The 27,891-nt window shown below is 29.1% G+C and overlaps 1 protein-coding gene across 3 annotated transcripts in view; it reads right to left on the minus strand.

Annotated features, from left to right (window-relative positions):
• The window catches only part of LOC107448201 (cell adhesion molecule Dscam1), a 233,495-nt gene that overhangs the window by 129,798 nt on the left and 75,806 nt on the right, over window positions 1-27,891 (minus strand). For all 3 annotated transcript variants that reach the window (XR_006225556.2, XM_071177674.1, XM_043045821.2), the window contains exons 4-7: window positions 21,773-21,922; window positions 18,583-18,700; window positions 10,586-10,764; window positions 6,499-6,768 (exon numbers count right to left, since the gene is read on the minus strand). Coding sequence is in view for 2 of the 3 variants with exons in the window: in XM_071177674.1 (XP_071033775.1) it covers window positions 6,499-6,768; window positions 10,586-10,764; window positions 18,583-18,700; window positions 21,773-21,922 (717 nt within the window). In the remaining variant the exon portion in view is untranslated. The remainder of the gene's footprint in view (window positions 1-6,498; window positions 6,769-10,585; window positions 10,765-18,582; window positions 18,701-21,772; window positions 21,923-27,891) is intronic.

Genomic DNA, 27,891 nt, shown 5'->3' on the forward strand with positions numbered 1-27,891 from the left:
TCATAAGCTCTATTTTTGGATTTTTGAGGAAAATAAATTTGTAAGTTGTAATATTTTTCCAGTTCATTAAGATCATTTTATTTTACTGTTTTGATAGTTTTAATGATTTTTACTACGTTTAGTATGCTGATTTCAAATATGAAGCAAACATTGAGTTCAAAATTTATAGTGAAAGCTTTTTTTTTACAGTGAAAAGTTAAATCTAACGAAAAAGATTTCGAATAATCGATAACAAAAACTTTTTAATTTTCTGTTTGAAAATTTCTGAATTCTTTTTAAATTTTTTTCAAATTGTTTCAAAGCTTGCAGAGGAAAAGCTCATCCTTAAAATATCATACCAAATAGTTTCAGTCAAAAAACACAAGCTTCTAAAATTTTGCTTGTCTCAAAATTAATGGCGATGAATCTTTAAAATCGAAGATGATAGAGAAAGAGAGTTTACTTATTTTAAAGTAAAAATAAGTTCAAAAATTCATGCATATTTGCGTCGCTCTCTGTTATTTTTTGTTCATAATAAACAAGATTTAAGAATTTTAAAAAAAAATTCTCGTTTTAAATATCTTCAGAAGTTCTAAAAATTATAACGTTTTTTAACAAGAAAATACTTTACATTGTTTTCTTTAAAATAGCATTTATAATAACAGTATAAAAGATTATTTTATAAAATTATAAGAAAAATCTTATAGAGACATATTTTTAAATTTTGTATATTTATACAAATATATTTATGCATTATACATTATGCTTAATCCTGTACAAAAGACTAAATATCAAAAAGGAACTATTTTGAATAACATAAAAATACTTAGTAAAATATTTCATATTTTACACTCCTTTTTTTAGTAAAAAAGAGGATTTACCTATGCACACTCTAAGCATTCTTTGGCAATTACGCTTGCTTATTAAATTATAAGAGAAGAGTTTTTCTCAAAAGTATTTTGTTTTTGTTCACTTTGATGAGTTTGTTTATTACTATTTTTAAGCACTTTCTGAAGATCATTTATTTATTTAGATAAAAGAGGAAGGCAAAATTAAAAATAATTAATTTGTTCTTAAAATCTAAAAAAAATAGTTCTGTTGTAATAATTTAATTACAATAAAGAACAATGAAATTTGGAATTTTTCCTCGAATTCGTTAATTTTGCGCACCTTTTTTAAAAACTTAAAATATTCTAGGAAAGTTAAAAGATTTGTAACTTAAAAAAACTTTGTAGCGACGAAACTATAAAAAGAAATATTTCAGGTTTTTATTGATTTTCAAACCGCATTTATGTTTGGAGCAGGAAATCAATAATCCGTTAATCTATTACAGAGTAATATAGATATACTGTTAACATTCATTTACGGATTTAATGTTTTTGAAAAAAATTTTAATTTAAGTAAAAGAGGTTTAACGTCATTTTTTTTACAAATTGGTCAGATTTTTATTAGTCAATTTAAACTATCCAAATGAATAAAATTATATATGCAGATATACTGTTGTATAGATATACTATTATATAGATATACTGTTAACACTCATTTAGGAGTTTAATGTCTTTGAAAGAAAAATTAAACTTAAATGAAAAAAAGGTAAAATGGCAATTTTCTTACAAACGCATCAGTTTTTTATTACTCAGTTCAAATTTACAAAATGATTAAAATTGTATATATATATAGATGTATTGTTATATAGATGTACTGTTATATAGATATACTGTTAATATTCACTTAGAAGTTTAATGTTATTGAAGCTAAACTTAAATTAAAACGATACAATGTCAAATATTTGACAAACTGTTCAGTTTTTTATTTTAAGAAGACAAAGAAACTCCTGGATAAATACCCCCAGAGGTATGATTTGTCATGAGAACATGGAGGACTTTATGACCTGTCAGATTTAACATGCATCAGTCACCATTTACTACACGGGAGTCTTAGGCTGGCGAGGATCGATTACATGACCTCTTGGACCTGGGCCTAGTGCCCTACCAACCAGGTCATTGTGTATGTCAGTGTATCAGTGCTTACGATATGATTTGAGTATTGACTCTACGGTTATTGAAACTCCAAGACTACGATTTGGATCCGCAATCTTGTAATTTTGAATCCAATTCAGAAGATAAAAGGAATAGCAGGATAAAAAAAATTTAAAAATAATATAAAATAAAAAATTTTGAAACAAATTAACCTTCGATCGAGACTTTTTTGGGAATTAACCAATGCTTGCGTTGCAGGGTGAGGAGCGCAGCGAAAATCTCCAATGGTTAGTCTGACGGCATTTGGATTCTAACCCATGATTCGTTTTTTATATGTATTTCACGTCAGCACTGAGGTCATTGCTAGCAAGGAGAAGAATTTGATTCGAGTATCCATCGCTGGGATTTGAACCTAAGTCATCTCCAGATGAGAATGAATTATTTGACATCTTACAAAAGACAACTCTGAATACATTCCTAAGTATATAGAGTAAATATTTCTTTTATGAAAGGCCATTGAAAAAAAATTCAGAAAAATTACATAACTAAGAATACCTTACGAAGAATTATCACTTTTATCATTGCAGTAGTTATGATTTTATCATTATAGTTCAATCACTTGTCATTACAAAAATATCAAGAATGAGCGATCCACCCAAGAAAATTAGGCGCCACTACAAACACATCGTCACCACAAAAATTCTGGCGGAAAAAAAAATCGGTACCAAGATGTTTAGGGTGTTAAGTAGGTGCATGGTGTCAATCGTGGGTAGTGATACAAATATAATTTAATTCTTATTAAAGTAATTATTATTTATTCATCGCAATTTCATCATTTCCCAAATTACAATTTCATTATTCTAGTTTAATCATTTCTCAAATTATAATTTCATCATTGCAATTAAATCATTTCTCAAATTGCAATTTCATCATTGTAGTTTAGTCATTTCTCAAATTATAATTTCATCCTTGTAATTAAATCATTTCTCAAATTACAATTTCATCATTGTAGTTTAATCATTTCACAAATTATAATTTCATCATTGTAATTAAATCATTTCCCAAATTACAATTTCATCATTGCAGTTTAATCATTGCTCAAATTATAATTTCATCATTGTAATTAAATCATTTCTCAAATTACAATTTCATCATTGTAGTTTAATCATTTCTCAAATAATAATTTCATCCTTGTAGTTTAAGCATTTCACAAATTATAATTTCATCATTGTAATTTAATTATTTCGCATTAAAATTAAAATTTCATCATTGTAATTTAATTATTTCACACTAAAATTGTGATTTGATCAATATAATATTATCATTTATCTTTAAAATAATGGTTTAATATACCAAGAAATATGTTGTATTTCTTAACATGATGTAATTAAAATAATGAACATTTAAACGATTTTACCGGTCATAAAAATAATACTTTGACGTATCAAGTTCTTATTAAGTTTAGAACTATTAAAATAATTATCATAATAAATGATATTTTTACTCAAATTAGTTATTTCATTAGTTTTAGTAGTTTCTACATTGAAAAATTATTTATACTTCTTTCCTATACTTGGCCTCAATAAATAGTATTACTATTATTTTTTGGTAGTTAACAGTATTGATTTCATATATAGTATTTAAAATAGTTGGTACCGATAATTCCATTTGATACTAGGAAAGTATCGATACTGCCCACTGGTATCGATACTTTCCTTTGATGGATTCAAAAAATTATATCCTTGTCCTTATAATAATACAGCGGTAAAAATTAATTTTTAAAAAAATTCTTTTAATTTAGCTATAACTTCGAAGAATAGGTTTCTAATCTTCTTTCCTTTAGTAAAGAATATCTAAATATTTACTTTTTTGGAAACAAAAGAAGTCGATTTCAATCTTTCATTAAACTTTTTTATATTTTAATTCTAAATGCAATGAATAACTTTATTCAAGTTCATTCACAGGGTTTCTTTTTCTTTTCACTCTTACTTGAAAATGAAAAACATGAAAATGTCTACGAGACAAAGTAAACATAGTCTAGACAAACTTTCAATGAATTTCAGAAGAAGAAATTTTTAAACCAAACCAATGTAAACCCAATTAGTTAAGTTTAAAAAAATGTGCACAAAACTTTGCGTGCTTGAAATTGTATTTATTTTTTCAAGTTAACCTGCCACAGACGTTAGGAATCAAATTTAACTGGTGTTTTAATCAATGAATATGATACAACATTTCAAGCGAAATAGGCAATCAAACAAATGCTTCTCTGCAGTAATAAGAACTGTAAAAAATACACTAGTCATTAAAGGAAAATAATTTGAAAGATACATAATTACTATCTAATTAGTGGATTAAATACAGCCAAATTTTCAAGCAAGTCAGTTTTCTAACTTTAGGAGAAACTATCACTGATAAAACGTTGATAACTGATCGTTTAATAGATATGAATTTTTGAATTGGAATTGTGACAAATATTTTAATATTTATATAAATCACGATTTTTTTAAAATTTTGTTTACGCACTATTATTTTATTGATCAAAAATTTTTTAGATTGGTTGAAAAATTTGGTAGACATAAATTGCTATTAATACCGCAGTTTTAAATTTGTTGACTAATTCTTAGATTGAATAAAGTAATTGCTTTGACTGTATTAAATCCAACTACTAATTGCTATTTAAGTGGATTTAATACAGCCGAAATTTCAAACAAATCGGTTTTTAAACTTTAAGCAAAACTATCACTGATAAAGCTTCAGTTAATAAATATAAATATTTGTATTTGAAATGTGATAATTATTTTAGTAATTTTCTCTATCCCAATTATTTTTTTTAGTTTATGCACCGTTATTCTCTTAATAAAAATTTATAGAATGGTTGAAGAATTCAGGATTAAATTGCTTTGAACACCCCATTTTTGAATTAGCTGACTAATTCTTAGATTGAATAACGATAAAACAAATGTTCTATCACTCAATTCAATTACATATCTGTATCAACTAGCCAAAACTTTAATATTTTTTAGGCTTTTATTAAAATTAGGAAAGTTTTCTAGATTCCTTTTTTGTTCTGAGAATTTGTGAATCAAATATAGTTTGGTCTAAGAAAACATTGTATGTTTTTTTCCCTTAAATGTTTCATAATTTCAAATTGAAAGCTTAAAATACTATTTGAAATGCAGGAAAAAATAAAAAATAGCTACACCCTATGCTTGGCGCCCCTTTCTAACTACCGAAGAATATACTACGCAATCTTATAAAGTTAAGCTACTGAAATAATCTCACTACCGAGTCAGACGTAAACTTTAAATGTAAACTTTGAATCGCTCTCCTACCCAAACTATGGGGACTATATTTCTCAGATTGCGGCTACCCCCTAAGTTTCGTGAGTCAGAAATCCTAATCCGTTGTAAAAAAGGTATGTTTATTTAGCGAAAGTACGTTTTTGTGGCAAATTTCGTAACTTAAAATAGCACCTGCACTACATAATTAGCATATTTGAGGTCACCCCCTCGAGTCATTAAGATGGAGACCTAGAACGTGAAGATCTGATCATTAGATTAAAAGATTTTCAGATTGGTCCATTTTTTTCCTCACTAAACAATCATTTATTAAAAAAATTTAAAAAAAAAACATTTCTCCTTTTGCAGACATATATTTTAAACATAATAGACTGCTTTTTAGAATCTTCATTTCGAAAACATTCGTTTATGAAAATCAAATCGTTGCCTTCCAAATAATCAGTCAACTAAAAGTTATTATTGTTTTCAATAACTACAAGAATTAAAATAAAGTAACATATCTTCTCTTATTCAGAAATATTTTTTTTCTAATACATAAATTTTTAAAATACGGTAAGCATTAGACTGCCATTAGCATATGAAAACCCTTTAAGGTTATAAATCGTTAATGAAAATGAAGTTTTTAAGGTAATTATTATTGTGAGACTGGAGCCATGGTGGCTCACCTGATAGAGCACTCGCTTTCCATTGAGGGGTCCCAGGATCGAATCCCAGCGATGGTTGGTAGATGAGAATTCCACACCCGGCTTGCACCGGCAGCAGTGCTGACGTAAAATATCCTCAGTGGTAAACGGATCATGGGTGAGAGTCCCTTGCCGTCAGACTAACCGTGGGAGGTTCATGTTGTCCTCCTCTCCATGTAACGCAAATGTGGGTTAGTTTCCTCAAAGTGTCCTCCACGGAGGCAAATTTCTCCCAATACTTGATCCAGGAATTCCTTCTTCCTCTGGATTGGGATCAAAATTACAAGGTAGCGACGTTGAAAATTAATAGTCATAAACTTAAAATTGGATCGATTGGTCAACGGCAGTTATAAAATAAAATGCTATTGCGAAACAAACTTTCCAATCTTTTATACTTTATTTAGTTAAATGCCCTGTACTCAACTGGAAATCTGCTTCAAAAATCCTGACTAAGAACAGCCTTACTTAATATTTTTTAAGAATGACGAAAGGGTTAAAAATAAAATCTTATTAGTGCCTGATTCATTCAAAGCAAAAATATATGTAATTTTATCATACCTCCGATTTTGATTTGTGCTGTTCCTTGAGCTCCGTCCACGTCATTGTAAGCGAAACACTGATACATGCCTTTATCTTCTCTCCTCACAGACGTTATGTGTAGAACATCTCTCGTTAACAATTGGACTCTCGAGTTGGCAACCAAGTGTCTCTGGTCTTTCCGCCATGCAATTGTATGCACTGGGTGGCCACTCACCGAACAGTTCAAGACAGCAGTTTCACCTATATTCAGTGTTTGGTGCTCTGGTATGATTGTAACACGAAGCGGTGCTGCATTTAGAAAGAAAAGTACCCATTAGTGTGTATTTCTAAACCTATTGGAGTGAATCATTTTATAAATAAACATTTCAATTTGAAACTCTTGCATGTTTATGTGTGATAATTATTTAATCAGTGATCTGACCTGATCTTGAAATTCATGTAATCTCCAAATGGCACCCTCTTTGTGCAATTTAAAAAGAAAAGATGTAGTTTGAAATGTTCTTAGACTGTTTTTTATCGAGTTGTTTTCAACGCTGAAAATTTTAAAATAAAATTTTTAATATCACGTCGGTAAACGTTTTATTCTAGTCACAGCTCGATATGCGCGTTTAAGAAAAAGGACACAGCTCGAGATGCGTGTTTAAGAAAATTGACGCAATTTGAAATTAGCTTTTTCAATGCTCAACTCGAATTTAACTCTTAAACGAGTAAGTTTTTTCTTAGTTTTTCTTACTTTTTCAGCACTTAGTATAATCATTATGAGACCAAATCCTGGAATACCGGGTTGGGGTGTTCAATTTTCTTAAACATCTTTGTACAATTTCTTTGATATGCATTTCGAGTTTCGTAATTTTGCTTTGGAGGTGTGTCCACTTTCTGAAACATGCATTTCGAGATGTGTCCATACTCCTGAACACGCACTTTAAGTTGGATCCAGTGTCTTAAAAGCGTATTTCGAACTTTTTCAAGAATAAAAAGCTCGCAGACGAGATATTCTTGTTTGTTCTAAAAAAAAATTTCTGAAATTTTTTTATAAATTATTTATTTTAATGATTTACAAAATTTGCTTGCTCCATATCTAATTAACAGGTGCTTAAATTTTATTTGTAAACTTTGCATTAAAAAATGTCACACTATATACTAATATTTTCTTTTAATATTAAACTGGACCTTATGTAAGTACTCTTTAAACCCAATTCTCAATGAATAATGTTCTTTTTTTTGTAAAGTACGAGACGTAAATTATGAGATAACGACTAGATTACGTCTCGTACAATGCAGATGAGCTAATATTTTTCAATCTGTAAGTATTTAAAACAATTTTAATCACCTCAAATTTTGGTGATAGAGAGGGGTGGCTAACTTCCTATTGTTGCTAAGAAACATCCATCAAATAGGTTTGCCATAATTTTGCTCTCCGAGACGTTTTCCACCGACATGCTAGGCTTAGCAGAAGCCAATAGCAAAGTAACAGTATGGGATGGATGATGATTGTTCTGCGCTAAAATTATCTCACAATGTCTTTCAAATCAGAGTAGTTAAAATTTCGGCTAGACTGAATTAAGGCTGAATTTTTCGTTAGAATATGAATTAAAATAATATGATATAGTTTTCCCACGTGAAAATCACGATTTCTTTGGTCATCATCCGCTTAAATTTTTAAACAAATTACTTTATTATTTTTTATTTGCTGTTATTATTTTTTATACTTAATCTAAAGAAATTTGACTTTATTCTCTACCGTATTTCGTGCTCTGAACCGTAGGAGGCAATATTTGTAGAAGTTGTTTCAACTTCCGGTAGAAGTTGTGGTGGAAGCTGTTCTGTTTTTGGAGGTACTGAAGTACTGATTTGTTATCTGAATTTAAGATGCTTAAATTCCTTAAAGACTCATCACACCGAATTCAATGAAGAGAATGCGTTAAAGAGAACAAAACTGGAAAAAAGGCCACGTTCTGCTATGACATCGAATGAGAGCAGCAAGACTTTGAGTAGGATTTTTTTTAAGATAGATGGAGAACAGAGATGTCCAAATCAGAGGTTAAACTTTTTGACCTGAGCCAAATAAATAACTTAATTGACGTAATTTTGTGGTTGGGAATAGCCACCACAAAATAATCTAATCGGAATCCTTCTACGATTCCAACATTCCAACCAGATGATTCTTATTCCAATTCCAATAGAAACGTGTTTCTAATCGTTACTACTGGTAAATGATTGATCGTTGCTGAATTTTCATTGGGCAGAAAAGTGAAGTTTGACGTCAGCTTACATATCTCTATATTATATCAGGGCTAAAGAGAATGGAAGGGCTAGTTCACTCCGCTCTTAGAGCTGAAGCTATGATTTCCCTCCTCATGACGTCACTTTGTCTACAGATCTCGGAGATCGCAAGCGAAGATATTATGATAACTTTGCATCTTTTTCTTTGTAAAAATCTTTACAAAGAGAACTGGCTTCAACTGTTTTCTGGTTATTAGCTTTCAAACTTTACGTAATTAACACATTATTTCCGTTCATAAACATAGTTCAAAAAAACCTTCTTGGCCATTATATTAAAAAAAAATACCATTTTAAACTTATAAAAATATTTTACTAGTTGGCGAAAATGACACTATAAATACTTTATTTAAAAAAGTTCAGTTTTAACTTTAATTATTAAGAAAAATGAAAGCATATATCGAGACTTTTTTATCTACATATTCTTTTATAACAATAAGTTGAGTTAAATTTAGAATCCCTGATTTTAAAAATATGCCATTAATTTGTTCATACTTAATCATTAGGAAACATCAACCTTAAACGCTAATTACTGAAACAAAATTATAATTTAGGCTCATAATGACATTAGAAATTTTACAATTGCTTATAGATATTTAAATTTACGATGATATAATTTATAGATATTTAAATTTAAGAGAATATAATTTTTTAAAAAATCATAAATATTTAGAATAACTACATTAATAATATGTTATGAAATTGGGAGAATTTCAACTATATACTATATATTTTATTTATTCTTTTTATTTACATTTTAATATTCTTTGACTTTATCATTTTTTTTAATTTTTTTCACCCACCTTTCTTTTTGAAGTTACGAGGCTGTTTCTATTTAGATAATGAATTTTTATAAAAGTTCTTAGCGATAGAATAAACGTATTGCTGTTTTATATTAACTGTGTCATTTTGGAATCCATTCTTTACATAGTTGTTCATTTAATTTGGGGAACACGCGGAAAATTATATTTTTTCCTTTTGTTTTTCTATCAGAAATTTTGCAAGTTGCAATCGCGCAAACTGGCATTACGATAATAGTTTTAAATGTTTGTAAATTCACTGCAAAAACTGAGGAAAGTCATTATAGAAAAAACAAATGTCTTAGTTAGAGCTATTAAGGCCGAACACTCCGTTCCTGAAGTAAAAGTGCGAACTTTGCGTTAGAGAAAAACTGAGGATTGGCGCGGCGAGAGTTTCTACAAAGGAGTGAACCAGTCCTTCTATTCTCTTTAGCCCTGATATTATATGCTATAAGCAGATTATATGAAAGAGCTTAAAAACCTGACCGATGGACGGACATAAAGGTTTAGGAGGCACCATGAATTCTATTGAACGCCTTGTGTTCTTGGTACTGTAATATCACAGATTATACAGTCTTGCGACGACTGTATTCAAGAATTTTGAATTGTGTACAGTTCCATCTGTTGAATGTAACTTACAAAATTTCTATATAAACTTTTTACAGCTTTCGAAATGAAAACACCGTTTGTTTCATTAATGTATATATATATTTTTTGTTTCTGCGTTTTTTTTTTTTTAATTAGTCAGTTCTCCTCTGTTTGGCATCCTGTGTTTACTGCTATGTTTTCTTTCCGGTTTGCCTCTTATTTTAGTTCTTTTTGAAACTCATTGAAATGTCTCATGAAACATAACATTAAAGTAAATTGTTTTTCAAATTTAAATAAAAAGAACTATTTATCGTAAATTTAACACATGGTTGGAAACACACCTCAGCTATGATTGGTGCAAAAAAGTAATATACGCACATAAATTTGAGAGAAAAACAATTGCATTTGTTAAGCGAAAGTGGCAATTACAAGCTTACCAGTTACAATAAGTACTGTATCGGTTCTTTTGCTGTCACCGATACCGTTTGAGATAATGCACTGGTACTTCCCGCCATCGGAGAGTCTCACGTTGCTTATTTGCAACGTTCCAGACGTGATTTTCGTTCTTTGATCTGCCATAACGGGAAATAGGCCATTTGGTGTTTCTTTCAGCCATCTAAGGAAAACAAATATTAAAATAATATAGATTTCGAAACAGCATTTTGTCAGCTTCGTTATAAATGTCTTATTTTATTTTATAGCCGTCGTTGAACAACCGACACAATTTTTTGGGTTTACGACTACTAATGTTCAACTCCGTAGGCTTGTAATTTTGAACCCAATCCAGAAGACAAGGGAACTCCTGGATCAAATAATGGGAGAAATTTGCCTCATGGAGGACTTTTTTAAATGAAAGTAATCCGCATTTGTGTTACATGTAGAGGAAAACCGCGAAAACCACCCACGGTTAGCCTGATGGAAAGGGGACTCTCACCCATGATACGTCAATCACTGATGATATTTTGCGTCAGCACTGTGGTCGGTGTAAGCCATATGTAGAATTCGTACCGACGAGCAATAGTTGGGATTCGAACTCGGTTCACCTCATTGGAAGGCGAGTGCTCTATCCCCTGAGCCATCACAGCTCTCTCTATAAATATCGCCATTAATATTGAATTTTAAGAACTCGAATATCTTTCAGAAGGGCAAAGCTCTTGCTAAATAATTCATCTAACGAAAAATATTCAGCAATAGTTTCAAACACGCTGAGTGTTCCATAAAGACTACCCTTTACACGTAGTCAAGCCAGTCATCGGTGACACGGAGCTTTCCGTTTGGACCATGTCAGTCATCGGTGACTGGCAGTACAAAATATAATATAAAACTAAAAATATTACATTGTTTTAAACAAACTTATTTAAATTTACTTAATTTTTATTTATTATAAATGAAATTTATATGTATTTCAATCTGTTATTAATGCACTTCACATATCCATTCCACAATATTTTGCATACTCTGAAGAGGGTTTCTTATTAATATTTGTGGAGCACAAAAAGTTAATGTATAATTTTGTATTTCCTGTAAAAAAAAATTATGGAAATTTCGTACGTGTTAAGGAACACAAACAATTATTTATATGAGAAAAAGAAAAATTTTTCTAACCACTATCAATCATTATTGATGACGATTAAAAAAAATGAGTAATAAAGGTTTTCAAAAAGGCAATACCCAAATAAAATCTTACAGACTGGAAAAAAAATTTAATTTAAAAATAACATAAATAAAAAGAAATCTAATCAATTCTTCGAGAAGCTAAATTTAAGAATATTAATTTCTTTTCTCTACTTATTTTAAAATTTTTAATGCGTGCTCTAAATATTTAAAAATAAACGTTTGAAGAAGTAACAAATATAAATAATTTATACTCATATCTTTTTCAAAAAGTTATTTAAGAAAAATAATGAGATCCAGTTCAAACTAAGCCATGTTTATTTCACTTTATTGCCACTTTATTTGAAAAAACTTGAATAACTGCAAATAGCAAGCAAAATAATTTCCAACATAAGGACATGACAATATGAACAAATACAATTACCTTTCACAAAGTAATAGCATTCTTTTTGCACTATTTGATTAAATTCGGAGACACATCATTTTGACGGATGCACGATATAAGAAAGAAAAAGAACCTTTAAGAGGGCGAAGTGATTATTATGAATCTCCGCATCTAATTTGCATGCAGATGAGCTCCCCGAAAAAAAGTTAAGAAGAGACAAATTTCCATAATCTTTTAAAAAAAAGAAGGGGCTTCGTTTATGAAGCTTTTGTTTCGGTTGAAAGTTCGATGAGCGTGAAGGATCTAAAGAATAATAATAAGAAAAGAGAAAAGAAAAAGCACGTGACGTATAAAGCTTGAAAGAAAGGAAGGGGGTTCTAACAAGCCCTGTCATTTTCTTTATTAGAATGAGGTAAAGAGTTTACAACGTTTGGAAGTAAAATAATGATCATGTGCTCGAGATGGCCTTTATTCTGAAGTGCTCCTATAATGAAAGCCATGAATCTTTCTAGCAAAAGGCTCATTATTAAGTTTTTAAAAATAATAGTTTGTCACTTTGCCGGCTTTTAATATAAGCCCATTAATGAGAGGAATTTATCTGAGATTTCGAAAAATGCATTTTCTGGCTGCTTGAATTGCATCAAAGGGATATTGTAAAAGTGTTTTATGCGTACTTTTAAAAGTATTTTGTGAAGATAAATATTGAAGGTAATAAAGTTAAATATATAATATAAATATTAAAGCATTAACATAACATTGACTAAGTTTTTAATAACGAATTTACAATTTAATTTGATTATCAATCGAAATGGGCAGTTGCCAAACTTCTGACAACAATTAAGTTTTATTCATAATAACAATTTTAGGATAAATTTATAGCTTTATTTAGTGAAGGGAACTGACATTAATTATTGCGAAAGTTTTCTTTCAATACCTTAAAACATATTTTTTTAGCCAAAACGACTGACTTTAAACATTGATGATTTTTTTAACCGATTTAACACCAAAAATTATTTTTTAAATAGTTTCTAGATGCTTACAAATGTAAATAAAAGTTGATGGTTTAAATAGATTAAATTTCTTCTAGCTATCGTTTTTTTTTGACCAGGTCTGACTTCGCCGGACTTTAAAGAATTAGATACAACAACAAAAGATAATAAGAGTATTAAGTTTAAAAATAAGACTGTATACTTTGATCATATCCTTAACAAATGACAACAATACATAAGTTATATTCTACTGTATAAAATATATACAAAAAAAGGAATTGAGTGTTATGATGCTTGTCTTAAAAAGTAAGGTATGAAAACTCGCCATTATGTTCAGCTAAAAAAGATTAAAACAAGTACTGTTAACCTGTTCATGTACCCTTTAAAATAATTTTTATACTAATTGTGTAACTATTTCAACTATTTATTTAAATATTTCAATAACAAAATGCACTTTTCTTACAAGTGGAGTATATGGTTATCCAAAAAAAAATTTTTTAGCATATGTAACGCCAATAGTTTTTTCCATATTATAATGCTTTTGAAAACCTGATGTCCTATAAAAAAGTTATAGTGTTAATTTCATTTAAATTTAAAAATAAAATGTATGTCGCATAAGTAGGGAATATTTAGTTCATGAAACACAAAATAGCAATAGAATTTATAATTCGCTGCTGTTAATGTAGTCATTCCCACTTTTTGAGAAGAGCATATTGAGATAAATGGATTTTTCATTGCTGTTAATATAATGTTTTTAGTCGTTTTGTGAAATTTCCTTTACCTTCGTCAGATTTTTTTTCTGAAACTGCTTAGTATATTGCTTTTCTGGCATTTAACTGATAGTAGTTTACTGAGAATATTCAGCAAAGTGTTGGCTGATTTCAAAGTTAGAATTATTTTAGACAAAGAGCGAGCTATGGAGGAATGAAACAAAAGGTATGTTTTTTCGTGAGAGATATAAAAATTTTAAGCAGAAAGTTTGGAATTTCGTTGCAAAATCTTCAGCAAATGACGATGGAAGCCATCAATGAACAGTGAGATCAGTTCAAGCACTGAAACGTGAAAAGTGGTTATCTTACCGCATTAAACCATGTATTCTTTTAACTAACGTGTGCTGTTTTTAGAATTGGAATACCGCAAATCAAACATACAGTCCTGCGACATTTGTATTTTTTTCAAGTACTCATTGCGTAACCTTTGTAACTAAATTTCTGCATTAAAAATTCATTCCATTCATAATAAACACACCATTTGTTTAAATCCTTTATAATCCTTCACTACCAAGATTTTAAATTTTGAAATCAGTCAGTATTCCACTCAAAACTATTTATCTATGATAGCAAAGTTAGAAATGTGGCATTCAAAACTATGCTATAAAAACAAACTCGCAAAGTATGAATTACTCTTAAAGATTTTTCTCATAGACTGGATATGAGACACATATGGTAAAGTGTGAAAATCGATTATTTAATGTACTTAATTAGAGTGATTATAATAATATAGTACTAGTTGCAAGAAATTATTTATACAAAAATTTGGTGCACATATTATTTTGTTCGGCATTTATTTACATGGGTGCCTGCCCGGTATTCCCTACATAGATGATTTTATAAGTTTAAGAACTATTGCATGGTATTCCTAAAACTGGTATTAAACAGGTATATTCCTAATAGAACATCACTAATAAGAACCATATAAATTAACCAAAAAAAAATTTGATTTTTAATATAAACTAAATTTATTTAATAAAGAAAACGCTGCCTTCAACTCATTACTACTTATTAAAAAACAATAGAAAAGGGGGGAAAGGAAATGAGCTGTTATCTTTTACGGGGTTTACATATGACAAATCATTCTATCATACTTCATCTGAAAATCAATTTTCGTTAAACAATGCCGACGTAGTGCATAGGTTTCGCGTACAGTGCTCTCATTTCCTGTATGACTTGTAACGTAAATTCATAAGTACAGTGTAACCATTCTTCCTGGAACTTATGATATATTGTTTTTACCAATAAGATAATCTTTACATAGTGATTTGAAGAAAACAAAAACTAAAAACAAAATATTGAGCATTTAAAATAAATGTTGCAACATTTTAAATTCAAAAATTGAACTTGATAATAAATGAATTGACATTTCATAACACAAATAAAAGAAAAAGTTATGATAAGGTGTGTTGTTTATTTAAAATAATGTAAACTCACTAAAAAGCAAAAAAGATATTTTTAACATTTTTTCTAAAATCATTTTTCAAGAATAAACACTTTTAATTATATTATTTTAAAAGAAAATTACTTTTTTGTTATTTTTAATTTCTTACGTCTATGAAAGTACTTTTATACAACAATTATTATAATGTTTTGCAAATTTAAATTATTTTTTTGAAATAAATTTCTAACATTCGTATGTTTCAAAGTATTTCCAATATAAGAACTTTAAAAAAATTATTATTATATTAATGAAATAGACATTTTCATGTCTTTCATTTTTTTAACTAGTTAAAAGAAGTCTGTTCATTATCATAACACATTTCTGCTAATAAAAATTAACAAACACATCACGGAAATTCAACATTTAGAGCCATTTTTTCCAACAGTTTTAAATTGTTCTGAGAATAATATCGATAATTCCTTTTTATAGATTCCTGCTTAAATCCTATAATGGTGCTTAAAGTTCGAATATTTTAAACAGAAGTCGAAAAAAATCAAAGACACAAACATTAGAAAGTATAAAGTTTAAATATAAATATTTTTCCTAAGCGATATAATTAAGAAATCCATTTCATTCAGTAAAACTTTTTAAGTACGCCAGAGTCTGATAATAATTCATCTCTAAATTACAAAAAAAAATGTGTCTGAAATATAAATAGTAAAAATAGTAATTTAACGAAAAACTTGGAATGTTGATAAATTGTAAGTGATTAGCATAATTATGGTTTCTTTTAAAAAGCAAACATTAAAAAAATAGTTACAACATTTGCACGTCCTTGATAAAATATCTATAAAAAAGATTAGGACTCTAAAAATTAATACTCCTATTAATGAGATGTGAAAAAATTTAACAGTCGGAAAAATAGCCTGCAATTATTTAAATTGTTCTAAAAAGAAAATGTGGAAGTATTTAAGCTTCTTTTCCTCTCGTCAGAGTACAATTAAATCCTTTAGTAGAGGGGTAGTTTCAATGCTTAGTTACTTTTCGAAAAATAAATAAAAAAAGAATGTTTTCTCACTTCGGCTGTTTTATCGATTGAGAAGCACTTTTTACGCTTTGACAACCATTAGAATCCTTTAACGCAACTGTATTTTTTTCCCTCCTTTGATTTTAATATTCACTTTTGCAGAATTTTTGAATATATTTTTCATTTCTTTTCAGAATTTTTCTTCTTCGCGTTGTGTGAAATTCCTCTTTAGTTTAATTTAAATACTTGTGACGTGGTTACCGCAAGCAAAGAAAAAATATATTAATTCCATATTCTGCATTTTAAAAATTATATTTTTTCTTCTTCTTTACATTCACCTTTTCAGAACAAACATAGGTTTCTTTTGGCGTTATTCCAAGTTTTGCTTTTGAGTTGAATACCACAGCTGGTTGTGATAAACAGTTTGAATGATGAGCGAATTAAGCAAAAGAAAGCGATTATCTCAGTTCTCGAAACAAAACCAACTTTAAAAATTCATATTTTAAAAATGTGTTTTAATTTAGCGAAAACTTGAATGTTATGTAAGCAATTAACACGCTTAAAAAAGAACAATTTATTAAGTTGAAGTAAGTTCATTTAAATATGAGCAGTCATAAAAAAATAATAATAGGTTGAAGTAAAACTTGCCTTTAAAATATACTCGCATCAGTGCTTGAAGAATTTAATGCTAGAATTCGACTTATTTGATTTCTTAAAGAGTTAATCGCTGTTTGGGAAGTTTATAAAATTATTTCAGAAGTAAAGCTTTTTTTTCTTCTTTAAAATGAGCCGATTTCAACTATGTTAAGTCAAACCGAATTTTATTTCGATATAAACGGAATTTTTGATAATTAGTCTTATTTTTTGCCTCTGTTATTTCTAGAAATATTTACTCAATCATTGTTCCATTTACCCCATTTATTTAAATTTTAAAAAGGTTGCAAATCATAAATATCGTGTTTGGTTTCTTCTTATTTTAATAAAAGCTAAATACCGTTTTTAAAATTAATTTTTATTATACTATTATGTTTTATGAAAATGTTATACATTATGGTCATGTAGCGCATCTACCACTAAAATTCCAGTTTGCTATTATATAAGACATGTTAACTTGATTCTATGTCGGGGTACCTTTTTCATAAGCGAAAGTTGACGTTGTCGATAACACTCGCCCCACATGGGTGATATGTGGACGTGATCTGCACACGCCTACCTCATCATACACGTCCACTTCGATTTGAACACGCCTACTTCGATAGATGATCCACGTTGCCCAGTTAACTTGCTGTTTGTGACTGCGACATTGTCCTAATCACGCTGTTGCTACTCAGTCTCGATCACACACGACGTCTGACTGTATACACCCCACTGCTAATGACAACACAGGAACGACCGTGAACTTAGTACAGCTCTAACGATCAGCACTCAAAGTCCAGAGATCTTAATATAGCTCTCCCGACTTCTCACGAAACAGTAATGAATCAACTAGGGGTATCCGTTCATCGAATTCTATCACAGATAAAACTCTGGTTGGGGAGTACTGTAGCGTGTCTACCTCTACAACTCTTTTCATAGATGAAGATTGACATTGTCGATAACAATCGCCCAACAGACATTACAACTTTGCTTCATCTTAAATTTTATTGAGCGAACATTATATTAACAATCAGTATCGGGAAAAAAACTACTCATTTATGCTTGTTCCAGTGTTTAATAACGGAATAGAAGGAGGGAATTTATTGTAAGATTTTTATTTACATAATTGAAAGACATCAAAAAGGGAATATTTAAATATTTTGATTTGTCTGTTACATTGAGCCCTATCTCTTCCAGTGAACTTTTTACTGAATACTACTTCCAAAAATGATTGCCCATTAATTCTAAAAATAATCTTTAAAATGGAAATTAAACATTTATGACCCCTTCGTGAAAGTAAAGAACATCTGGTGTTTGGAATTTTTCAGACATATCTATATCAAGCAATGATTTTAAGTAAAACGACTTGTAAGAGGACGCTACTGTTAATCTGTTATTAAAAAGTTCAGTACATCTAAGAAATACTTGTGACGGAGAATTTTTTTTATAATACCTCTTTTAACTTTTATAGGGTGAAATGATTTGAAAAATGCCGTACGGCATTTTTCAAATCAGTTAATATACCATATGGCATATTAAAGTGACTACGAGTTACTTGATGAGATGGTTTACTGCCATGCATATGATTAATTTATATGAAATTATAGGTAATTGCGACATTATATTCACCTGTATTCTGGAGCTGGCTGAGCTGTAGCTACACACGGTATACGCACGTAACTTCCTTCACCAGCTCTCACCTGTGATTGGCTAAAAGTTACTCTAGGTCCCATTGGTGAATGTGGCTCTGTAATTACACAAATGTAGAAAGAGTACTTAACTGAAAAAACACTAAAGTAAATATTACAAGCATTGTAATGAAGAGAAAATAGAGTTTTGCGCGAATAAAGCTGTATAATGAGAAAAAGCACAAATATAGGTTCATGAGTGGACTTATAGTTTTGGTTTACATAAACTTTTCATGTAGTTGCTCTCAGTTCGCTTCTAGTTTTATAGAACATTCTTCATAGTCTTTACACAAAATGAAAGAAGAAAATAAAAGAGGCAAACAAGTTTCAATGAAAAAATAGTATAATCAGTAGGAAGAGAAACAAACTCGATCAAGATTGTAAAAGAAGGGAGATAAGAAACAAGTGTGAGAGAATTGAGTTTCCGGTTCTTGTTTTTGGAGCCAAAACTATAATTTGTCCATTTATGAATCTTTATCTGAGCTTAATTCACATTGCTTTGCTCTATTCATGCGTAGCACAATATCTACCCAATCCTCATAATAGATAGGGTCTTAATGTTTTAAAAATTTCCCTACAATCTAAGAATACAAACAGGAAATCTAAATCAGCACCACGTAAGTCTGAAAACATAGGATTATTTATACTTCTTTTAATATTTTCAAATAAAAAGAACGGACAATCTTCATTAATATTCAGAAGAAATAATTTCTCTATTGAATAACGTTTAGGAGGAAAATACGGTTTAACAACCTCATTCATTACTTATCTTTAGCAATTATGCTTCAGATGTGTTCATAAATTTCGCAGAAAACACCTTATATCATGACAAATATTTTAAAAACATGATATTAAAAATATTGCGGCAAGTTAAATATGTATAATATTTTTGAAATCTAGTCTTTAAAATAACTTTATCTATTTTAAAAATATTTCAAAAATTTCAGGAGTTGGCATTTTTAAGTTTTAGATTTTAAATAGAGCCACTTCGGACTTTTTTAGCTCGCTTTTGCACCTACAATGAGAAAAAGGGTATGGTCAAAACAACTAGAATATGGTCAAATTTGCCGTATTTCTGGCTCTATGAGAACCCCAAAAAAGAAAGTAATTTTTATCCAAGCGATTTGGTAATGACTTTCTGGTAAAACCAACAATAAAATATGGTTTTTCTTTCCATGTCGTTTGATAGTAAGGTTGGTGAAATTAGGTAATTTTAAGTGAATTAGGCAATTTCTAATTTATAAGGTAATTAGGTGATTTTAAGTCGGTAATTTTAATAGCGAAGTAAGTAACATTTACCAACATTTAAAATTATAAAGATATGCATTTATAAATGAACAAATGTCTGGACAAGACTGAACTAAATCTGTCTAAACTAAATTTACTGCCCTTTGCTCTTCAATTTTAAATTAAATAAAATAGATGGCATATTGAGAAAAAAAAAGTACAGTCGAAACTATGCGGTAAAATTAAATCGTGTTCTTTGAGGGAACAACAAGAAGCTCGATAATTTTTATGAAAGTGCATCATAATGATTTTAGTAAAATTAACAAAACATATGATTTTATAATAGTAAATGATAAAATTTGGTGAATGTGATAAAAATTTAGGAGTTTTACCATGATACCTTAGAGTGTGGAATAAACGTCATTTATTCGGTTAAATTTACGTTGAGTTTTGTATTTTTTACTAAATGCATTGCAATAAAAATTATAATTATGAAAAGCAGCATTTCCGGTAAACCATTACCATATAAATGAATGGGTTTAAATATCCTATATTTTGGTTTCAACCAGAATTAGTATGATTATCTTTTGTTTTAGAAACCATACAGTGTGGTCATTTAACCAAAATTCGTTTCTCCGTGCAAATTTTATTTTAAAGATGCACTATTACACATCAAAAAACGTCAAAATTTTTGGAAACGCATTAAAAAGCAATATTACTGCAATATTTATTCTGTGGTGCATTATTCAACTTTTGCAATACATTATGCAGGAAATCAGTCTAAATTAATGTCCATCAAAGGCCATGAGCTTTTCCTTATTATCCGCGAAGCCTAAAGGAATAGTGTGCTGACAATTTTTATCCAATTTTAATACCATTCGCACTGTCTAACGAAATGGTGCAGGGTTGTTGAATACATTCCTCAGACTCTGTGACTAAATATAGCTATTCATTTATACCTTTTTCTGTTTATGTACTATAATTGTTGACTGTACATATTGAATTTACAGTAAAAAAGAGTACTGACACCCTGAGAGTTTGTACAGGGTGCACAGCAGATGACTGATTGATTTCTAAAAAGTTTGAGGGAAAAAAAGTGATAAGGGAATGGAACAAACGGTATGTCTATTGCGACAGCTATAAAAATTTATATTGACATTTTAGCATTAAATTACCAAAACTGGAACATATCTTAATGTAATCAATCGATGACCAGAGATATTGGCTCTAGCACGAAAACGTGAAAAGAGGTTGTCGTACCAAATTCGGAAGTTTAAACTTATTAGTTTATTGATAAAATTGCTTCTTATGCTGATATATCACAGGTTAGATTACAGTCCAATGGCCTCTGTAGCATTTACAAGAACTTTGTACAACGAAAGCAGTTTAATACTATGGATACTCCTAGAGAGGTGAAAGGACCTTCATGTGATCGCCGACTCGGGTGTATCCACTCCTAGATATTTACTTAACTTGTCCCACTTACTCAGTCTTTATTTTATATTGATTTACCATCTCAATTTTACTTAGCGAGACACAGAGTATAAACTTGCGTCTACCATGGCTTCTGCTACTTCTCTAGTATTTCTTGCATAACGACAGTACAACAGGCGCCTACGGGCTCTACTACGTGATGAAGGAGTGGAGTGTTCGCTTCGCAGACAGGGACTCCGAGCACAACTTCAGTCTAAGTCAAGCAATTTAATTGAAACGGTAATCCTCAAACAAATTTCCAAAACCTCTAACTGTTACAATAGACGTACCATTTGTTTCATTCTTCTCCGATTCCGAGATTTGTAATTTTGAAATCAATCATTCATCCACAGGGACACCTTGTGCCTTTTAACTTCAGGAACAATTTTTACAGAGTAGTTTTATTTGTATGGGATCTATTGTAGACTTACCTGTGACAATAACTTTTCCTGTTGAAGGGCTCATCACGACTTCGCCCGTGAGTCGATGTCTCGCTCGACATTTGAAATTTCTCTTTCCATCGACGTCATCCACTTTATGCAGGATCAGTTCTCCCGTCGACAGAACAGTGTACTTGTCATCTGAAAATTAGATGAATTGTTTAGTTTTTTAAAAAATAAAACACATTTGTAAACAGCGTAATGCGAAAAAATATTTACATCATTGGTTTCTCTAATAAAACAATAATTTATCTAATAATAAGAGAACAAAACAAAGACTCCGGATTTCGACGATGCTCGGCTTTTTGTGTTTTGCTTTTTAGGGTATTTTCTAAAGTTTTTAGAGCATTTTGTGAAATTTTGAATTTTTTTTTAATCTACAGAAGCACTGGCTCATTCTTCGAACTTTGCACTTTAATATAATGCTATTTAATGTTTCACAGTTTCCAATTGTCCTAAGTTTAAAAGAAAGAGCTTTGAAAAGGATGGAGGATAAAGAATTACATTTCAGTTTCTCTTAATGTACAAGTTTTAATACAATTATGTGTTAGAAAAAATATTTCAGATTGAAATTTTTACTTAATTACAAAGATTATTTCTTTTAATATAAAACATTTTTCGCTTTATTAAAGGGCGTCTTTAGGTTTCAGATTATCAATCTCTGAATATCTCTCTTTCATACTACGAAGATATTAATTCTTTTAGATATTATTACATACTGATGAATGTATTAGCTTTTGTATTTAAAACGTATTTTATTTTATTTTCTATTTGACTTAAGTTTTCTTTCTTACTTTTCTTCTATATATGTCTTGTTTTCTTATTCTACTGTTTTATGCTTCTATAAATTAAACTGCATTGTATTACATATTTGACTATTTATTCTTGTATTTTTGTATTCTTTTTTCGGACCGGAGCAAAACTTTTGGGGTACAGAGAAAACATTTTTGACTTTTGTCCTAGCTTTCTCGATAGAAAGAGTTTTGCATTTTTGTGACAATTCAAGGCTGGTAACGCCAACCTTGATTGTCATATTTTTTCAATTTTTCAATTTTTACTAATTTTTCTTCGTCTTATGTGTTTGGGATATGTGTCATATTTAATTTCATAGCATATGGCTTCAGAAAAATATTTGGTTAAAATTTTAAATTTTTATGCGATATTAATTCAGANATAACTCTCTTTCATACTACAAAGATATTAATTATTTTAGATATTAATTATTACATACTAATGAATGTATTAGCTTTTGTATTTAAAACGTATTTAATTTTATTTTCTATCTGACTTAAGTTTTCTTTCTTACTTTTCTTCTATATTTGTCTTGTTTTTTTATTCTACTGTTTTATGCTTCTGTAAATTAAACTGCATTGTATTACATATTTGACTATTTATTCTTGTATTTTTGTATTCTTTTTTCGGGCCGGAGCAAAACTTTTGGGGTACAGAGAAAACATTTTTGACTTTTGTCTTAGCTTTCTCGATAGAAAGAGTTTTGCATTTTTGTGACAATTCAAGGCTGATAACGTCAACCTTGATTGTCATATTTTTTCAATTTTTCAATTTTTACTAATTTTTCTTCGTCGCATGTGTTTGGGATATGTGTTATATTTAATTTCATAACATATGGCTTCAGAAAAATATTTGATTAAAATTTTAAATTTTTATGCGATATTAATTCAGAATGTTGTGAAGAAGAGTATTTTCAAACTTTATAAATATCTGTCATTATTTATTTTCCCACTGTGAAAAAAACGCAAGTCAAAAACTGCAAAAATATGGTAACATTTGCCGTGTTTCTGACTTCATAGGAACCCCTAAAAGCTCATTAATTTTTAATGATTTTTAATGGTAAAGTTAACAATAAAGTATGATTTCATAAATAAAATTTAGTAAATGTGTTAAAATTTTATAATTTTTTATATTATAGAATTTTATTATGATACGTTAAAGCATGACATGAAAACCCTTTTATTTGGTAAAATTTACATCTCAGTTTTTCTCAATTTTTACTAAATATGTGGTAATAAAATCAGAATTTACTGAAAGCTGTTACCATATGAACGGAAAAAGAACCAATTAGCATTTTTTAATATTGTATATATTTATTTTATCCATAATCATGTCTTTTTTATCAGAAATGTCATAACCATGCAGTGCGGTAATATTACCAGAATTCTTATATAAATATGAAATGCATGGTACTCGTATTAATGTTCTCTAAAAATCAATGTAGTGAAAAAATTACGTAAACTTATAAGAAACAAAACGATGTGGTAGAAGATTTTTTAACCCTATTACTCAATATTTCAAAAACTGTTCAAACTATTTCATTCATGATTGTTCAAAGAATGCTAAAATCTCCTTTTTTAAAAACACTGACATAGAAGCGTTTTGATAAGTTACATCTTAAAATTATATGAAACCTAAAAACTGAAATAAGTATAGAATTTGAAATAAGACTAAAAACAGAAATTTATTCTAATTCTGCATTACTGTTTAGTACATAAACTTCTTTTCTCGTTATAAAAAAAAATATATTTTGCGTAATTCCTAAAAGAAATTTTTGAAATATTTTCAAAAGGCCTTTAGAAGAAAATAAGGGGAAAGTTTATTTAAAACAAATTCATTTATTTATCTAAACAAACTTTAATTCAATTATATTTTTACTTAATGAAATAAAGCAAGAGGAACAGAAATGTGTAAACAGAATTCTCAACGGAAACAAAGAATGGGTTTCAATATTTTCTTTGATTCAAATTAAATCACAGTGTGCCGCTACTTTGTTTACCAAATCTTCAAATTGAAATTGAATTCTCCCTTCGATTTATATTCGGAATGGGTTTCTTATAAATTTGCAAAATATGTAAATTTTTATCAACGATGTTTGAATAAATAATAGATTTCCATGTTTTACTTGAAAAAAAATATGTCTTAGGTAGTAGATATTAATTGAAAAGAGTAACACACTTTTCCTCACAGTTTTCTTGCGAACATTTTTATACAATTGTAACAGTTGTTTTCACTTCTATATATTATTATCATTTTGTTTTTAAATTATTAAAACTTACTTTTAAACAAAAAAAATAATTTCGTCTCGAAATCTTAATGCACAATTTCAAATTCTTGATTGCTTCAATTTGAACTTACAATTGATGAGCTTCTTATTAAAAATTAGACACATAACTAAATTGAATTTTGTTTCGCAAAATAAATAATTTGAAATTTTAAGAATTTGTTCTTCTTTATAAGATTTTTTAAAAGTTTTTCAAGAAAATATTTGGGTACAAAAAATTAGGATTTACATATTAGGTTCTTAAAAAACACTTATGTTTAAACAGGCAAAGTGTAATAAAAAATTGCAAATATACCTTTATATAATAAACATACTCTTATAACTGGAAAAAACTGGATTGGACTGGAAAAAACTAGAACTGGATTGGAAGCATTTATTAGTTCTGAAACTTGCATTTTCAGGACTTGGAATTAACCAAACTAAACTTTTCAAATTTCCCCCCGACATTTTAAGTTGTTTTATTGAAAAAACGGCTTTTCACTGATTTTTATCCTAATGGAAAATTGATTAAACCGTCAATTCAAATTCCAGTGTTTTCCATACAGTTTTGCTTACCATACAATAACTTTACCTTTTCTCAAATCATTCAACGATCATCTTTTATACTTGTTCTTAAATTTCTGCAATTAATCTATGGTTTGGAACATCTTATAAATGAAACTATGATTCAACTTTATTGTCAAACTTATATTCTACCTGATTATTATCATTCTTCTTGTATATCTTTTTCAAGTTAAGTTGCGGATGGCAACAGGATGGGCCACTAAAGTTTTAAACGTTTTTACACTTACATGATTTTAATTTGAAAGACTTTTAAGGTAAAGACAGTTTCTGACTTTTTTTTTAGTAATAAAATACTAGAACCGTGGCTCAAAGGACAGAGCACCTTCGTTTCTCTATGAGGTGACCCTTTATGCATTAATTCCTAATACGTTTCAAAATTTTTTGTACAGATAGTAAATAGATTTCTACAAGAAATGTTCTTAAATCTGGTATTTAATTTACGTACAACCTACTCTGTAAAATATTTTAGTTTACAGTAGCCATAATTTTTGGTGCTGAGATTAACTAAAAATTTTTAATGGTACACGTAGTCACAATTTTTTATTTACTTTTTCACTGTTATAGTTTTATTTATTCAACTTTTGTTTGTTTATTATTGACAAAGCATATTTTTAAAGGAATTAGAATCAATTTGTGGCTCCATTCAAAAAGTATTTTGTTCTAAAAACAAGCACATTGGTAATAGCTTCTCACTAATAATTCAAACAATTCTTATTTTGTCAATTTTTTTCACGATAGCTACAATTCTATATTTTAAAATTTGACTAGTTTTTTTTGTCGTATGCCTGTTTAGGCAGTGGGGGTGCGATTGCTCCTGTTTTTTAGTGGCGCCATCTATGGCCAGGAATTCGACATCTGCCACGCCATTCACACAGCCACAACCCGTCTATAGGGCGGGTCACATTCACACAAAAAGGAAAGGACATAGAACACACAGAGAGAGAAAGAAACATCCATGCCTTGTCCGGGATTAGAACCCAGGACCTTTCTGATGCAAGGACAGCTCCCTGCCACATACCCAGGCCGGTCGGCATGTGACTAGGTAGTTTACCCCAACACTATAAATAGCTACAACTATATATTAAAATATTTTTCAGAGTAGAAAAAAAAGGTTTTACCGCATAGTAAAATTATACTTTACATGAAATGAGAAGAAAAAAAAGTTTCGTGATTAATAAGAACGAAATTTCTGATTTAGAATAAAAGTTTCCTTTTGATCATACCGCAAATTAAGATAAAGCATTTTCAGTTATACCTTTTTTAAATTTGAAAAATTTTTTCAAGCGTCTCATAGAAAATTTTCGAACATATTTTGAATACTCATTAAACTTAAAATTTTTACAGTATTCAGAAAAATACACATATTTTTAGATAAATATTTTGAAAATGCTTCTCAGCCGCCTTCATTTTGATGAATTTCATGAATATTTATACATAAGTTCATAATACATTTCAAGAATTTTTTATGCATAATATAAAGAGATTTCTACTAGCAAAGCTCTAAGATTTAGTATTTAAATAGAATTAACCTACATCCTTAAAAAAAATGAAAGACGTTGTTTTACCGCATAATAAGATTATACTTTATACGAAATGGAAAAAAAAAGTTTCTTACGAAATAAGAACGAAATTTCTGTTTTCGAATAAAAGTTTCCTTTTTTGATCAAACAGAAAAATGATAAAAGGATAACAGAATCTTCTTGATGGATTAGTATAGAGCCGTAACTGGATGGAATTTTTTTTTCCGTGATCAATAAAGCATGATTCTTGGCTCTTATTTTGGCGTAGAAATAATGCGTTACTTTTGTTTCAATGTTTCTCACTCTTTCGTTGACCCGATTTATGCAAGTGAAAAACATTTTTCTTTCTTTTTTTTCTTTTTATTTACTCTTTTTTTGTTTCATAGTTGTTTTCTTTTTTTTCTATTTCAGTTGTGATTCAGGGTTTTCAGAAAGAATTTATGCCAAAACAAAATTTATGTCATTGTTTTCAATGTTTGCTAGACATTTCAATGATACTTTTGCATTTGGACAGAATAAAACGAATTAAAGTTTTCTTTTTAGAATAAATTGTAAAAAGTTGGAAGGATACTTACAGTTCATTTCATTCTTGGGATTGGATTTTACTTTTTAAAATATTTAAAAATTAGTATAATAGTCCAATAAGCATCACAACAAAGTATTTGCAATTCTAAAACCTCATTCTTAATTTTCAATTAGATCAAGATAAAACTGAGTAACTGAAATCCATATGCAGTAAAGAGGCCTTTAAAATCAAATATTCACCACTTCTCTTCAAATATATGTACTGAATCAATAATGTTCTATACTAATAGTTACTCCTTTATCTTATAAAACCCTAAGCTCGTATTTTTTCTAGCTATGACTGCAACTATAGTTAAAAACGCTACTCTACAACTTTACAACTTTCAAACTGTAGCTGCCCCTTATATATATATATTATTGACAAA

Source organism: Parasteatoda tepidariorum, chromosome 1 (genome assembly GCF_043381705.1).
Source record: "Parasteatoda tepidariorum isolate YZ-2023 chromosome 1, CAS_Ptep_4.0, whole genome shotgun sequence".
Taxonomy (NCBI): Eukaryota; Metazoa; Arthropoda; class Arachnida; order Araneae; family Theridiidae; genus Parasteatoda; species Parasteatoda tepidariorum.